Source organism: Pteronotus mesoamericanus, unplaced genomic scaffold (genome assembly GCF_021234165.1).
Source record: "Pteronotus mesoamericanus isolate MK-2021 breed Mesoamerican mustached bat unplaced genomic scaffold, CSHL_Meso_final contig_1210, whole genome shotgun sequence".
Classification (NCBI taxonomy): domain Eukaryota; kingdom Metazoa; phylum Chordata; class Mammalia; order Chiroptera; family Mormoopidae; genus Pteronotus; species Pteronotus mesoamericanus.
In genome coordinates this window covers 1,065,708-1,081,955 of record NW_026555047.1, presented here as the reverse complement: position 1 = coordinate 1,081,955, position 16,248 = coordinate 1,065,708, and the positions used below count along the sequence as shown (strand labels likewise).

Genomic DNA, 16,248 nt, shown 5'->3' with positions numbered 1-16,248 from the left:
CCAGTCAGAAATAAAGGATACACTGATTGAAATAAAGAACAATTTACAGGAAAACAGTAGAGTGGATAAGTCAAATCAATGATTTAGAACATAAAGAAGCAAAAAAAAAAAAAAAAAAAACCCATGAGAACAACAAAAACAAAAAGTATCCAAAAAAATGAGGATAATATAAGCAGCCTCTGGGAAATCTTCAAGTATTCCGACATTTGCATTATAGGGGTGCCAGAGGGAGAAGAGAAAAAACAAGAAATGGAAATATATTTGAAAAAATAATGAAAGAAAACTTCCGTAATTTGGTAAAGGAAATAGACATGCAAGTCCAGGAAATACAGAGAGTCTCAAACAAGATGGACGCAAAGAGGCCCACTCCAAGACACGTCATAATTAAAATGCCAAAGGTTAAAGATAAAGAGAGAAAATTAACCGCAGCAAGAGAAAATAAGTTAGCTATCTACAGGGGAGTTCCCATAAGATCGTCAGTTGATTTCTCAAAAGAAACTCTGCAGGCTATAAGGGATTGGCAAGAAATATTCAAAGTCACGAAAAGTAGGGGCCTATAACCAACCTTGCTCTACCCAGCAAAGCTATCGTTTAGAATTGAAGAGCAGTGAAAAAGCTTCCCAGACAAAAAACAAAAACCTAAAGGAGATCATTATCACCGAACCCTTATTATATGAAATGTTAAAGGGACTTATTTAAGAAAAAGAAGATCAAAACTATGAATAATAAAATGGCAGTAAATACACATCTACGTTTCTATCAACAATTTAATCTAAAAAAAACCCTAAGCAAACAAGAACAGGGATAGAATTACGGATACAGAGATTGTTTTGATGGTTGCCATGTGTGGGGTGGGGGATGAGTGAAGAGGTGAGGGGATTAAGAAGTACAAACAGGTAGTCAGAGAATAGCCGTGGGGAAGTAAAGTGCAATATAGGAAATGGAGTAGCCGAAGAACTTACATGCGTGACCCATGGACATGAACAATGGTGGGGGGATGGCCTGAGGGAGTAGGGGGTGCTGGGTGGAGGGGCCTAAAGGAAGAAACATCAGGACAACTGTAATAGCATAATCATTAAAATATAATTTAAAAAAAAATAAAAACAATTGTGTGCATGAACGTTCAGAGTAGCCCTGTTCAGGTAGTCCGAAGTGAAAACAACCCAAAACTCCAATGATGGATGAATGGACAAGCTAAACGTGGGCCAACCATGCAATGGGTTATTTACTCAGCTGTGAAAAGGAGTGAAGCACCGACGTTCTCTCCATCATAGATGGACCTTGAAAACGTGATGCTCAGTATGAGAAGCTGGACACAAAAGGCTACATGGTGTGTGATTCCATTTATGTAAAATGTCCACAAGCTAGAGAGGTGAAATGGGGGAGAGGTAATTGCTAATAGGGATGAGGCTTACAGGGCTAGGGCTTCTTTTTGGGGTGATAGAACATTCTAGAATGAGATAGAAGTGATGGTTGCATTGTGATGTACTTAACGTCACTGAATTACACTTTAAGATTATTAAAATGGTATATTTTACCTTATGTGACTTTTAGCACAATTTTAAAAACTTCAGACCAATTACAGCAGAATTAGGGGCTCCAGCTTCTGGTGTTTCTAAAGCCCCTTATCCACTCTGAGGAGCAGTCAGGTTTGGGAACCAGGGGCCTACATCACACAGATGAGGACATAGCAATGCCAAGGTGGCCTGTGTTTAGATAGAGAGAAAAACAAACCAGCTGTAAATAATAAAAAAATAACAACCGATGCCATATAAATACCAGCCAGGTTTTTGCTATTAAGCAATTAATGTTGCAAGTCAAATCATTATACTGTGTACCTTAAACTTATAAATTGCTGTATGTTGCTTATATCTCAGTAAAACGGGGGCGGGAAGGAGGAATTAGCGCTTAAAATTTTAAGTCTGATTGTGACACTGTGGCTACATATTTACTAAGCATCCTTGTAGGGAAATGCAGTTGCTATGAAGCAAAGGAGAGGAGGCGCGGGAAAGAGACATAGGAACGGCTCGGACTTGTTTAACCTCACTGGACACAGATGATGCTGAGTGCCCTAGCTGTTCCAGGCACCACTGCTGTTGTGAGCAGGTTGTCATGTGCAGCTTTTGCCACACGGTGGCCACAGAGTACAGGGTATTTTGGTGGTCCATCCTGGCTGCCGGTGGGGCCAGCCCAGGGGTAGCGTGGCTGGTGGCAGTGCAGAGGGCGAATGTGCTCGGGGGTTTTGGGCTTCATTGCAGCTGCTGCCCCTGATTAAACCCACTGCTGGCTGTGGCAGTAACCCAGGTGCTCAATCCATATATATCAATATTTGTGGAATTATTTCTGGTCCATTCACTAACATCCCCTCCCCTGTCCCCCATGTTCTGTTGGCTTTGTCCTCCTTTACCTGCCAGAGCAGAATTCAGGAACCACAGAGGGGAGCTGTCTGGCTTATACTTCACCCCGTGAATCAGTGGATTACCCTTTCCCCTCCCTCCACTCCTCATAGTTACTGGATTTAGCAAAAATCCTGGACACCCTGTTCAACCTGAAATTCAGATAAAAAACACATTGTTGTTAGGTAGAAGGATGTCCCATGCAATATTTGAGATAAACTTGTACTAAAAAATGACTCGTTTATCTAAAATTTAAAGTAACTGGGCATCTTGTGTCTTTTAGGATGAATTGCTCCAGCTCTGCCACTGGAAGCTGTTTCATTTGGTGGCTCCTGTGCTCTTGGACATGTCACCATCCTTCGGGGTAGGGGGTTTGAGCGTGTTTCAGCTCTTTCTCCAAGGAGTTGGGGCAACTTTTAACACAGCTTTGTGAGTCTTATATTGTTACTGTAACAAATTACCACAGACTTGGTGGCTTAAAACAATGCACATGTATTCTGTGACAGTTCTGGAGGTCAGCAATCCTAAACTCGAGGTCTGGGCAGGGTCGATCCTTCCAGAGCCTCCAGATGAGAATCATTTCCTGCCTTTTCCAGCTTCTAGAGGCACTGCACCCCTGGCCCGTGGCCCCTTCCTCCGTCTTCACAGCCAACAGCGCAGCCTCTCCCGTCTCTGACCCCGACCCCCCTGCCACCCTCTTGTGAGGACCCTGTGAGGACACTGGGCCCCCCAGGGAATCCACGGTCATCACCATCTCAGAGTCCTTGACTTAATCCCATCTTCAAAGTCCCTTTACCATGTGAGGTAACAAACATGTTCCCTGGTCCCAGGACCAGGCATAAGGTGGTTTTGGGGGCAGTTATTCTGCCGACCTAACAGTCCATGTGCTGCTGCTCCTCTGGGGCCTTCGTCTGCTCAGGGGCCTCCACCCTGCACACCCCACTGTCATCTCTTTTAACAATCTTAGGGCATGGCAGCTGTCCTGATTCCCTGGCTCTAAAAATATTTCAAGATCTGCAGAGCAAAGAGCTTCCCTAGGTGTGTCCCTGTTTTGTTTGGGGCTATATAAATTTACATTAAACAGCAATAAAATAATTCAATCTCTCAATTGCACAAGCCACCTATCATGCTCAGTCACCACATGTGGCTGGTAGCTCCTGTGTAGATCTAGAAACTTCTCATCACTGCACAAAGTTCTAGAGGGTTGCCGTCCAGTACAGGAACTACCAACCACATGTGGCTATTTATATTTAAATTCTGTTGGCTGCTAAAGTCCAGTGTGAGCCAGTGTAGCTTTCTTCTTTTACAGGGAAGGGTCCAGGGATGAGGTAGGCGGTGCTTGAGTCCATGAACCAACAGAAACAAGAGACAAAGGAGTGAGAGCTTGCATCCAGGACACTAGCCAGGCCTCAGCCTTCCACATCCCTGTGTATGCCAAGGTATGGAGAAACTATTTGCATAGGATAATTGTTTTTGGTGCAAAAAAACAAACAAATGCTTCCTACCTTCCTGGCCAGGGATGTGATCCCTGTAGGTGGTTATGAGTTTGAGTTACTCCAACTCTCAGTGGCTTAAACAAAGAAGGAGGGCTTATTGGCGCTCATAGCTGAGAGAGTGAATGGGCTGTCTTCAGACACGACCGAATCCAGAACCTCAAACAGCAAACTCCAATAAGTATCTCTGGCCACCTCTCGGCCCTCCCTGAGGGCCTCAGCAGCTCCAGCCTTCCTCTTATCAGCTTCACAAGCCCCCAGCAGGGATAGAGCACAACCCACAGATGTTTCTAGAAAGTCCTAGGACAGCGCATCCTCAGACCACAGGGGTGACAGCCCCACCCCCTGATTTGGGGCCCCACTAACATTTACTATCGCGTCTTTCAGAAACCCCTTGAGAGCGCTCTGGCCAGACTGTATTTGGGCCTAAGCCCTGTGCTCAACTCTCCTGTGGCCAGTCATCCAGCCACATCCTCATTCTGTGTCCCTTGCTGAGCTCCCGGCTATCCAGGGTAGCTTTGAGGTGCTTTTCTCTCCCTAAATTACAGCAGCATACTGACAAACTGACTCACCTGGGCTGTCGAGAGGCAACGCCGACCTAAGATGTGCCTCAATTCATTGCGGACCCCAGACCCCTGCACCCTGCCATAGTGCCCACTCCATTTGGACCCCTGACTTGGGCTGCAGCCCCCACCTCCTTCCCGAGAACTCACTCCCACCCATCCTGGCCCCTCGGTCCTCAGGGCTGCCCTCCCTCTGTGGTCTCCCCAGCTCGCCTCTGTGCTGCCTCCACCCATAGCCTGTTGCAGTCACCTGGGGCCCTGGCAGCCAGGTCCAACTCCCCGCTGAACTTTGGGCGGGGCCAGGTAAGCTCCGCCCACCCACCTGTACCGGTCTCCCATGACCGCCAGAGCAAATTACCACAGAGTGGGCAGCTTTAAAAAAAATGGTATTTTCCCCCTGACCGTTCTGGAGGCCAGAAGCCCAAAACCAAGATGTGGTAGGGTCATGCTCCCCCCCAAGCTCCAGAGCAGGGTCTTTCCTGCCTCTTCCTGGTTCTGGGGTCTCTAGGCTTTCCTTGACCTGTGGCCTCAACGCTCTGGTCTTTTCCCCTTTGTCACATGGCTATTTGCATATCTGAGTTGGAAATCTCCCTCTGCAGGTCTGTCTCTCTTCTCGTCCCTTGTAAGGATACTCATCATTGAATTTCGGGCCACCCCAACCCAGGATGACTTCATCTCAAAAGCCTTAATTTTGCATCTGCAAAGACCCTTTTCCCAAATACAGTCCCAATCACAGGTTCTGGGGGATGTATCTTGTGGGGGCCACGATTCAACCCACTCAACCCCCTTGAGCCTCACCAGTTGGGAATGCGGACTTCGAGCGCCCCATTTTACAAATGAGGAAGTTCCAGGCAGGGCTGAGCTGGAACCCCTCATGTGTGTGGTTCTTCCTGAGACCTACCCGTGCCCTGGAGCCCTGGACAGGGTCAGCCCTTCAGGGGCTTCCACTCCTCAGCCAGAGGGTCTGATGCAACTGACACCCACTGGGTACATTGCGCTTGGGGTTCCCTGTCTGTGTTTTTTCTGTCTTTGTCGTCCCAAGCTCCTTGCCTCTTCTTGGAAGCCCTTCAGCTCCACTGTGCCTTCCTAGCTTTCCAAGTGAGCTGTCCCCTAGACCCCTCTTCATCCCTCACTCTTGAGGCCAGCAGCCCGTGAAGACCCTTGTCCTCAGGCCTCTCCCTGTCACCATATTCCACACCGCCCCCCCCACCTCAACTCCAGAGCTTCCTCCCCTCCTTCGGAACTCAGGCGGCACCCGACTACTGATGACCCCACCTCCTGCCCACCCCCACCCCGTCCTCACCCCCAGGCCAACCTGGCCCTGAACTGTGTCCGGCGGCCCTATGGCCCGGTTCCAACTAGACGTAAGGTGAATGGGGGATGCCTGTGGCTCATCGCTCAGACATCCTTTTGGGACTAGGAGGTGACAGGACCCAGGGGGCAGATTATCAGACCTCAGTATCCCCATCTGCACAGCACAGGTGGATCTCATCCTGAGGGCTGGAAACCCCATGACACACCAGAGCTGGGCAGGTGCCCCAAGAGACAGTCTGGCACCGCCACCTCCACAGTGGCCTTAACTGACCCCATGGTTGGCAGACCTCAAGGACGCGGTGGCCCCTAGCCTGGTGGACCCGCTTTCCTGAGGGACCCGACGTCCTCATCTGGAACAGGCACAGCACCTGGCTTGCAGCAGAGCCTGGAATGGGGGCGCCCTGAGCCAAATTCCTGTATCGGGAAGATGAAAGGTGAGGAGCCGAGTCTGAGTCCCTCCCCCTCAGACCTCCCATGCCCACGGCCCCACACCACGCCAAGAGCTCGCATGTCATAAAAAGACTTTATTAAGAAGGCTTTGGAGTCAAAAAATAAAACTCTTGATACAATTTTCTGAACCCTTAAGTCAGCTCAGCAAATATATAATCAGTAATTTAGCTGCGTAAGATTAAAGGTCCGTTACTTTAAAATAAAATATATTTTAGTTTTTAAAATTTATTCCATAAAGTACATATTTCCCTATAAATTTGCTACATATACACAAGAGGTAAAAAGTAAAAGTTAAAAAAAACAATTTAAAAAAATTTAAAAACGGACAACATAAACCACAGCAGAAGGGGATTAATAATCAAAAATTAAAAAAAGTTAAAAATTTCTGGTTGGGATGCTCCTTGCGCCAACCCCCTCCCTCTGGCCTTCGTGGGGCTGAACTACAAAAGGGTGACCGATTAGCCCCAAAAAGGGAGTGAAAAGGGAGTAAAAATGTCACCATCTTCCAGGTGGAACTTTCTGCAGAGGCTAAGACCGCACAAAACAACACTGTCAGATCAGAAATCTACTTCATAGAAAAGGACAACCGATTGTTGTAAAAATCTTTTTTTTTTTTTTCCTTAAAAAGATCACCCCGGGGTGGAGGTGTGTCTCAAATAAAAAGTGCAACAGACCTTTTCTCTCTGGTTTATTTTAACCTGTCAACTCAATACTGTTATTTGTTAAGAACTGAGGTGCCACTGGGCTGCTGGGTCGCCGTCTCCATGCCTGGGACTGGAGTTAAAGCTCGTCTGTAAACACTGGCCACACTGCCCCCTGACCCCTCTTCCCCTGGCCTGCCCCTCTACCCTCCCTGCCCATCATCCCTCTCTTCCCCCACCCCGGCCTAGAGCACATGCCCACTCCAGGCTCCTACAGATGGCCCCGTGGCCGCAGGTGCGGCGAGGTGACTCGTTAGGAAAAGATATGAATGGCCTGGGTGGCGGGCGTACGGCAGGCAGGGCACTCAGGCTCGCTCTTGCCACAGATGCGCACGGCACAGTCCATGCAGAAGAGGTTGTGGCCGCAGGGCACTAGCGCAGCCATCACCTCGCCCTCTGCGCACACCACACACTCCCGTACCAGCGCTGGGCCAGGGGCGGTGGAGGCCACGGGCGCTCCGGACCCCGAGGACGCTGTGGCTGAGGGCTTGCGGCTGCTTTCCGAGGTGCTTGAGTCCAGGGGGGAGCACGAGGAGGCTGAGGAGCTGCTGGGCAGTGAGGTGGCCGTGGAGAAGCTGCTGCTACTTGGGAAAGATGACAGGGAGCCCTGTGGGGGCCGCCAGGGCAGGGCGCCCACTGGGTCAGGGGGCCCGCGGCGGGCCATTGGGAGCTCCAGGCCCAGGCCACCAGGTTCAGGCAGCGTGGGGGAGTGTCGCGGGGTACCAGCCCCGCTGCTGCGCCGGACACCCGGAGCAGGTGGCACAGGGGCTCCATTGACGGCAGAGCAGCTGCTGAAGGCCGGCATGGGCGCAGTGCGCTCAAAGGGGGCCCAGATGGTGGCTGCTGCAGGCACTGTTAAGTCCAGCGCCAGGAAGTCAAAGCCGAAATCGCAGTCCTCGGGGGCAGGTGGCCCCGTGGGGGCCCCTGGGCCGTCCCCGCCGAAGGTGAAGCCCCCATTGCCTGAGCCGCCATAGGGGCTGGCGGGGCCCGTGTCTGGCACTGGTGGTCCCCCGCGGCTGCCTGGGTAGAAGGCCTCAGGCCCCCCTGGGGCGCCTAGGGTACTGTCCCCACGGAGGCTGGCGGTGGGCAAGGGGGGCCTCCGCCCAGGGTTGGGGGCCTTGGCCCAGAGGCCCGCAGCTGCCCCAAGCAGGTCCAGGCAGACGTCCGTGCCATTGGCATGGAAGTCACTGTCAGGGCCAGCATCAGTGAATGCACCAGTGCGCAGCGTGATGTGAGCCTCAATCTCCTCGCGCGCCCGGTCCACGTTCTCAGGCATGCCTGTCACAGCGAATACCGGCTCCTTGTCACGTCCGGGTGTCACGATGTATGTGTGCGTCCGCTGCTGGATGCGCTTGATGGTAGCACCCTTGGGCCCCACTACCAGCCCCACCACGCGATAGGGCACGCGTACTTGGATGGTGGTCTGTCCTGGCAGGTTGGGTGGGCCTTGCCCGGTGCCAGGCAGCCCACCTGCCTTGCTGCGTGTAGCACGAATCACAGAGAAGTGCTCTGCCGCAGACAGGATTTCACGCTTGGCCATCTCCACGTCCTCCTGGCGGCCGGTCACAATGAAGACAGGCTCCTCTCCGCGCACCGGGGTCTTGATGTATGTGTTCGTCTTCGCGCGCAGAGCCTTGATCTTGCACCCTGGAGATGGGGGAGGGGAACATGGTGAGGACGTGACCCCCCCTCCCCCCAGGATAGTCCCTCCTCCAGCAGCAACTGTAGGGGCTACCCAGCTTCGACCCCCCACCTGTGGGATTTAATCCCTGCAGGATTTAATCTCAGACACACCACATCCTATCCTCCAACCCCTGGACCTCAGTTCCTGGATACCCCTGGGGTTGGGAAAAAGGAGGCAAGGACTCTGTTGTGGGTTGAATAGGGTCTCCCAAAATTCATGTCCACCCAGAACATCAGAATGGCTCTCATCTGGAAATAGGGCCTCTACAGATGTAATTAGGATGAGGTCATACTGGGGCTGGGTGGGCCCTGAATGCAAGAGGAGGGACACACAGAGGAGACGGCCATGTGACGAGAGGCAGGAGTTGCAGTGATGTGGCTACAAGCCAAGGGACACCAAGCACTGCTGGCAGCCACCAGAAGCTGGGAGAAAGCATAGGACAGACTGTCCCCTAGAGCCTTTGGAGGGAGCGCAGCCCTGCCAACACCTTGATTTCAGATTCTCGCCCTCGGGAACTGTGAGAGAATTAATTTCTATTGTTTCAAGCTATTCAGTTCATTATGTCAGTCCTAGGACACAAACGCAGACCCTCTGACACCAACTCTTCATCTGACAGGTGGGGAAACGGAGGCTCAGACTGTGTAAGCCACTTGCTTTTTTCTTCCAGCCAAGTGACATTCCCAGCCCAAGGGAAGCCAAAGTCTCAGCCCAATGTAAACTCCTGTGCCTGAACTCAGGACACCTCAGAGGTCCTGGCCTCTGAGAAATGCTCAGGGATACTTGGGGACAGGGCACTGTGTCTGAGCTGAGTTGGGGGTCCCACCCAGTGGAGGAGCAAGGTCAGTTGTTCAATTGAACCTCTGACAGGGGTGCTGCCCAGGTCCCTGATACCCACACCCCCAGGGCCTTCTGAGACACCTTGAGTCCAGGCCTAGGAGTCTGGGAGAACCCCCACTTGAGGCTCTGGGGAAGCTAGCGGGGGACACAGGGATATTGTCTCAATACAAAGGAGGCACTGAGAAGAGGAACAGTGTTGCAAACTTCACAACAGCGGATGATACAAAGTTAGCAGGATGGGTACTTCTGCCCTGGAGGAAATCAAGGAGACCAGGGGGGAGGCCTGGGGGGGCTGCTCATCCTGGAGGTGATGGCCAGTCCAGGGGCAGCCTCACGCTGATCCCAAGGAAGACAACAGCCCCTGCCCTGCACGCCCCCCGCCCATCCCCGGCCACCCAGGGCTTTAAACAAAACCTGGGAGTGTAAATTGGGGTCAGAAACCTCCGAGTGAGGGGTCGCCTTCCTACCACCTCCCTGATCCTCAGCCACTCTCTCCCCCACAGCTGTGGCACCTCAACAGCACCTTCTAAACCCACTCGGGCCTCCCAAAGTCACCCTGATCTGTGGCTGCCTCCACTCCTGCTGTGATGGTCCCCTCCATACTTGGCAAATTCCCTCTGTCCTGGCCATGCTGTCTCCCCACATGACCTTTTCCACTCAAAACACTGTCCTCACCACCCTCATCCCAAGCTCTCTCCCTTCTCTGCAACAAATTGCAGCCTGTTACCCTCTCCTCTGAGAAGCCCAATGACTGGGTCTGGCCTCAGACACACTTTTCAGAGTTTCTCCTGATCCCACATCAGATTTTCTGAACTCCTTGAGGCAAGGGGACTGTGTGCTAGGGGCTGGTAAACTGGGAATTACCCTGGGCCCTTGAGGGAACCTTCCTGTGCCTCAACTTCCTCATCCACAGAGGAGGGCTGAAACACCCAGCCTCACAGATTTGGGGCTGGACCTCATGGGCTGTGGCTACAGGCAGATACCCTGCCCCCAAAATGTTTGCTTCTAGCAGACATACAGTGGAGGAGAGGGATACGAGGGGGCCTGGAGAAAGGGCAGGGGATTTGCCAAAGATGGGGTCGGCGATGCAAGCCACAGGTGCCCCCTTCCTGCCACTGATCCTTTGTACAGATGAAGCAGCCCAGGCCTTTGCCAGAGCATGGAGCTGGTCATGCTGTGAAACTCCAAGGTGATGGGCCCCGCAGGTGGGTCAGGGCATGGCAGGGACCATGCAGCTTCCTCTGGGGTGGCCCTGGGTGGAGCCCTTAGTGGCCAGGAGGAGCCCAATTTACTGACTGCACAGCTGTGACACCTGTTGGCCCCCAAACCCAACCCATGTCCAGGCTCTGAGAGGGGGCAAAACTTAGGAGGGTGGGACTGCCCAGTCCAGGAAATCAGGGATCCACGCGTGACCTGGGCCATACCCTGCCCCAGTGGGGATGACACAGTACAGTGAGAGTGGGTGGTGACCAGGGGCTGAGCCCATGTCTAGGGAACTCTGGGGGCCACCACTGACAGGTGGGCACAGGCTGAAATGCAGATCCCTGGGCAGTGCCCCCGGTGCCGGTTCAGAGAGCCGAGTGTGCTCAGGGACGTGGCCACAGCCCTCCAGGCTGACGCTGTCCCGCCTCAGGCCCTGGCAACCCCCACTTCACCACGGCCAGACCCTCCCCTCAAAGTAGGGAGGCTGAGGGTCTCCAGGAAAGCCTTGGAGATGGGGGCAGCCCCTTGCCTCCAATCACTCACATGACCCCATTCTGGGGCTCTGACCACCCCCGTGTGTTGAGCACTCAGAACCAGGCCCCACGGGTGACCACAGGCTACACTTACCAACCAAACCTCAAGGCTATGCGGGGAAGGAAGACAAGGGCAGGGGAACGCTCCAGGGGAGAGGACAGCAGGGGCAGAGCTGTGGAAATGAGACAGGGCTAGGACAAGGTCCCTCAAACAGGACCAAAGTGGGCTGCAGCCCTGGGCGGGGCACATCACAGCAGGGCGGTCTGGGGGAAGCTGGCTTGTCTCTGACACAGGAACGTGGAAAGCTCCCCAAGCAAGACAGGTCTACACTTACCAACGTAAGAAGCCCTCAACCCAGTCGCGGGAACCCCTTTCTTTCTACACCCCACGACGGACACACAGGAACACCAAGGCATGGACCCCACACCCCAGCAGTGTCCCTGGCCGCTAGAAAGAGCACGTGATGCCTGTAGGTTTGGGGCCAGGCCCAGGAGCAGAGAAGAACTGACAATAGGGGGGCAGTCCCAGGCCACTGTCCTCGGCCTGACAAAAGCAGAAATGAAGGGGACCTAGGGGCTGCCTTCGACATCTTTCATTCACCCATTCCTGACGGTGCTGAAGGCCCAACGTGACCACACTCTGCACTGGTCACAGACATGGACACAGACGCGTTCTGGGCGCAGGGCATCAATGGCAAGGAGGAAGGTTTGGGCCCAAGGTCACTCTCACAGCCAGCGTTCAGCAGCCTCCCCGCTGGCCTACGCTAACCGGCTGGAGGGAGTGGCACATTTCACATCCTCTCCAGTCCCTACATTTCGTGTCTGTAGAATGGCGCCACCTCTCACTGCCAGCCCCTCACTATGGCCCACTGCTGCTCCCCGCAGGGCAGGCAGAGCCGGTGAGAACCAGGGTTCAAATCCCAGCCCTGCCCTGCCCCCGGCAGCCTCTTCCACTTGTGCCTTCTCGGGGAGGGGTAGTCCTGGACGTGGGATTTGACAGAACAGGATGAATAACTGAGGGCAGGTTGTGCTCCCTGCATCAGGGAGAGCCTGAGCAGTAAGAAGGGGCAGGCTTGGTGGCCAGGGGCCCACAGGGCGGAGAGTGGGTAGGTAATAGGAAGAGGGAAAGGAGTGGAGCTGGGGCAGTCTTCCAGGGCGTGCTTGAGAACCGCACAGGGAAGGAGGGGCGCCACAGACAGGTCTGGGGCTGGGGCAGTACACCTGTCCTGGCATCCATGTTCCTCCTCTGGTACCCTGCATCCCAACTGTGGGTGGCTACTGGGTGCCAGCCTTAAGAATCCACACAAAAACCCTGAAGGAGGTGCTGTCCCCCCCATTACAGAGAGAGGCTCTTATTCACTCAGGGTCACAGGGCCAGCCCAGACTAGAGGGTCTACCATATTGCTTAGAGTATGCTTTGCTGTCCACAACCACCAAGGATACAGGCTGGCACACAATAACCAGGTACCAAATGCACACCCAGGAGGTCAGATGAAGCCTGGGGCCCCAGGCTCACTCCTCCACACCACTCAGCCCGAGGCTACAGGTTGGCATGCCCCCTGCCTGATTCCCATTACCACCCATACGACATACAATGAAGCATGAGGCTTTTCTGGAAAGACCCTCAGGTGCCAGAACACACATAATTCATACAGAACATGCCCTCATGCTCCACTGCACAACAGATCAGCCTAGTTATTTTGGGCAAATGGCCCCCATGCATCGGTATTCATGCTTGCCCACCAGCAGGCTTCTGGATACTCAATACATGGCAACTATCTCATTACATGTCCCAGTGCAGTTTTGAGGGACGGGGGCGGGGGAGCCTACATAGGAAGGTGGCAACAGGGTGGTGAAGAGGGACTGTCCCGCTTGAGTTTAGCCATGCTTGCCCCTGGCGGCAGTCGGCTCCCAGGGTCAGCACCACACCTGGCCCACCTTGTGTCCACATGTAGAAAGGACAAATGAATGACCGGAGGGTTTGCTGGCCAAGCTACCCCACCAACCCAGAACAAGCAGAGAGCTATGTCCAGAGCATCCCTGTTGCTCTCTGCTGTGGCGGCAGTGAAGTTAACAGGTCATCTTATAATTCAGGTCCCCCCCAACACACACACACACACACACACACACACACACACACACTCTACTCTGGCTCCTGTTCCTGAGGGCCCAGAGGCTGGGACCCACCCCAGCCTGAGTGTCCTTTGGCCCCACCTAAAGCCCCGCCCAGGCCCCACCCCAAGTTCTAGAACCTGGCTGACCACAGGAGGCCAGCAAGGAGGAGGGAGGTGTGGGTAGGAAGGCAGGAGAAAGTTGAGGCGGTGGGCAGGCAGCTAACAGGGTGGGTGGGTATGTGGGCACTGCCCACCACCCTCTGCCCGCCCCACAGCTCCAGGGCCAATGAGCGGCGGCCAGCCTGATGTCACACTGCAAATCTCAGCCTGGCTCTCTAACAAAGAGAACAATGGGGTGGCCACAGGGACACTCCAGCAATGCCACTGAGGGGACCCCCATACTCCAGGGCCTGTTGCCGCCCACATGCCAAGCCACGGCCATAGGGTTGGACCCCAGGAACCGCTTTTACAATTGGTCCTTCCACATGCCCCCAAATTCCTGACTCGTGCTGAGAGCAGGGTGGGACCCTCTCTCATCCTGTCTTGTCCACCACCACCAGCAGGGTTCCCAATCTGGCAAATTGTGATGTACTCTCTTTGTGCAGCCAAACTTCGCTCATGATACTACCTGAGCGCCCGCCAACCCCCTCAACCCGAGTTGGCCCGCCCTATGCCTGTTTTCGGTGTGGAGAGCCCACCACCCAGCTGGGCCCCTGATCCCCACGATGGCACAGCCCAGGGCCTGGGCAGCGGCGCTGCACACAGGGGACATTCCGGAATGGAGACGCCCAGACAAAGGCAGCGGCGGGCCCTGAGCGCGGGCTGCGCCCAACTTTCTCTGGCGGCTGAACGCAGGACAAAGGCAGGCACAGGCGGCCACTGAGGCCGGAGCCCACGCGGGGCGTGGCCTGGGTCTGGCGTGCGGCCGCGGGGCTGGACTGGGACGGCCCTGTCCCTGGAGCAGCAGCGCAGGGACCCCTGGGGCTGCGCCCCCGACGGCGGCCACTCACCCTGGCGACCCACGATCTCGGCGACGTGCTCGGAGCTGGGTACGGGCACGCACTCGGTCATATTCACGCTCTTCTTGCGGCTGCCAATCACGCTCATCTGCTCAGCTAGCAGCGTCGGGGGGCCCAGGGCTGCGGGGTGGGACGCGAAACCCGCGAACACATCGGGCGGTGACGGCCGGGGCGGCGGCGGTGGGGGGCTCACGTCGGGCTCCAGCAGCGGCAGCGGGCCGGGGGCCACGGCCACCACGGGCGCGCCCACCTCGGGCCCGTCGGGGGGCGTAGGCTCCGCTGCGGCCCCACCGTCCGCTCCCCGAGCAGCTGCCACGCCATCCCCGCCGCCCGCGACAGCCCCCTCCTCGTCCTGGTCGCCCGCGCCCCCCAGCCCCAGCACCGAGAGCTGGTTCAGCGCCAGGCGCAGCGCAGCGGCCGCGTCGTCGGGCTCGGGCGGCGGCCGGGGCGCGGGAGCGGCCTCCTCGGCGGCCTCGGGCGCGGGCGGCGGCGGGGAACCCGGGCTGGGGTCCCCGCCCGCCGCCGCCCCGAGCCCGCCGCCGCCCGTGCCCCCACCGCCGTCGGGCTGGCCGATGGAGCCGGACATGGCGCTAGCGCTCGGGCCCGCGCCCCTGCCTCTGGGCCGCCGGCCGCCCGCGCCGCCGCCGCCGCCGCCCGCGCCGCCGCCCTCCGCCTCTGAGAGCTCGGCCGCCGGCCGCCGGCATCCAGCGGCGGGGCGGGAGCGGCGGGGGCGCGGCGGCGCGGGGCTGCTCGGGGCCGCGGGAGGCGCGGCGGCGGCGCGACTCTGCTCGCTCTTAGGCGGCAGCGGCGGCGGCGGCGGCGGCGGCGGCGGCGGCGGCGGCTGGGTTCTCGGCGGCGTCGGCGGCGGCGGCGCGGACGCTCCTTCCCTCCCGCCCTCCCACCACCCTCCCTCCAGCCGCCCGCCCCGCCCCGGCCCCGCCCCCGTGACGCGCGCGCGGCCAACAATGGGGCGCCGATCAGGGCGCACGCGCGGGGCGGGGCGGGGCGCGGTCACATGGGCGCTGGCCACTCGTGCCGCGGGCGCTGGGGTGAGTCCAGCGCGCTTGCAGGTGCGGGCGTGGCTGCAGGTAGGTTCCCGCGGCTCCCCGGGATTGGTGCTCGCCCGCCTTTCCCTTTCCAGGGGCCCCTCTGTGCCCCAAGGCACTTCGTCCGTGTCCCTGCCCCAGGGCCAGGGTCCCTCCCACAAGGCTTCTCGCGACCCGGCCGGCCTTCGGACTTCTGTCCCCTGTTCCTGCACGTACCTGGCGCTCGTGGGCCCCTGGGGAGGTCACGGGCACCCACCTCCCCCAGCACAGACTGGCGGAATCAGAGATCGCGCCACGTGGGCGGTGCTTCCTGGCTTGGGCTGGTTTCCACCGGCCAGAGCCCTCGGAGGTGAATATCCTCCGTCTTCTCGAGTACCTGGCGCCCTGTCTTGTGGGCTTCCAGAGCTGCGCCGCTTGCCCAGTTCCAGGGCCACCTTGTCCCCGCGGCCCTTCTTCGAGCTGCCTTGCTTCTTTGGAATGAAGGAGCCTTTCGGCTTTTCCCATGGGATCTCTCATGGTAGATAGGCTGGGAGCCGGATGGACCCTGTGAACCACCTCCCCAAGTCTTCAAAGAGACCCCGCCTAGGTCCCTGGTTGGCTGTGGAACCTCAGGACAATTGCGTGAGATTTCCAAGTGAGAAGGGGTGGCCTGATCCCTTTTGCCACGCACTGGCCCCTCTCTTGTTGTCCCTTGCTATGTAGTTCCTCAGCCAAAACTGTCCACGGCTGGACTGTCCACCTCTGGTCACTTCTCTCCACCTACTGCCTTACCTGGTAGGTACCCTTTCCCGAATTAAAGCCCTCACTCCCCTGCCTTGGTCCCTGTGCCTGATCCTTCCCCACACTAAAATGTCTTTCCTGACCCTCAGGCCACATCCAGCCCAATTCTTGTCTT

At 56.5% G+C, this 16,248-nt stretch overlaps 1 protein-coding gene across 1 annotated transcript; it reads right to left on the bottom strand.

Annotated features, from left to right (window-relative positions):
- Positions 1 to 6,389: 6,389 nt before the first annotated feature.
- On the bottom strand, positions 6,390 to 14,893 carry MEX3D (mex-3 RNA binding family member D). Its single transcript, XM_054587266.1, has 2 exons — positions 14,299 to 14,893; positions 6,390 to 8,564 (listed from the first exon to the last, which is right to left on the bottom strand). Exons 1-2 carry the CDS (start codon positions 14,891 to 14,893, stop codon positions 7,171 to 7,173), a joined length of 1,989 nt encoding a protein of 662 aa, XP_054443241.1. The 3' UTR covers positions 6,390 to 7,170.
- Positions 14,894 to 16,248: the final 1,355 nt, after the last annotated feature.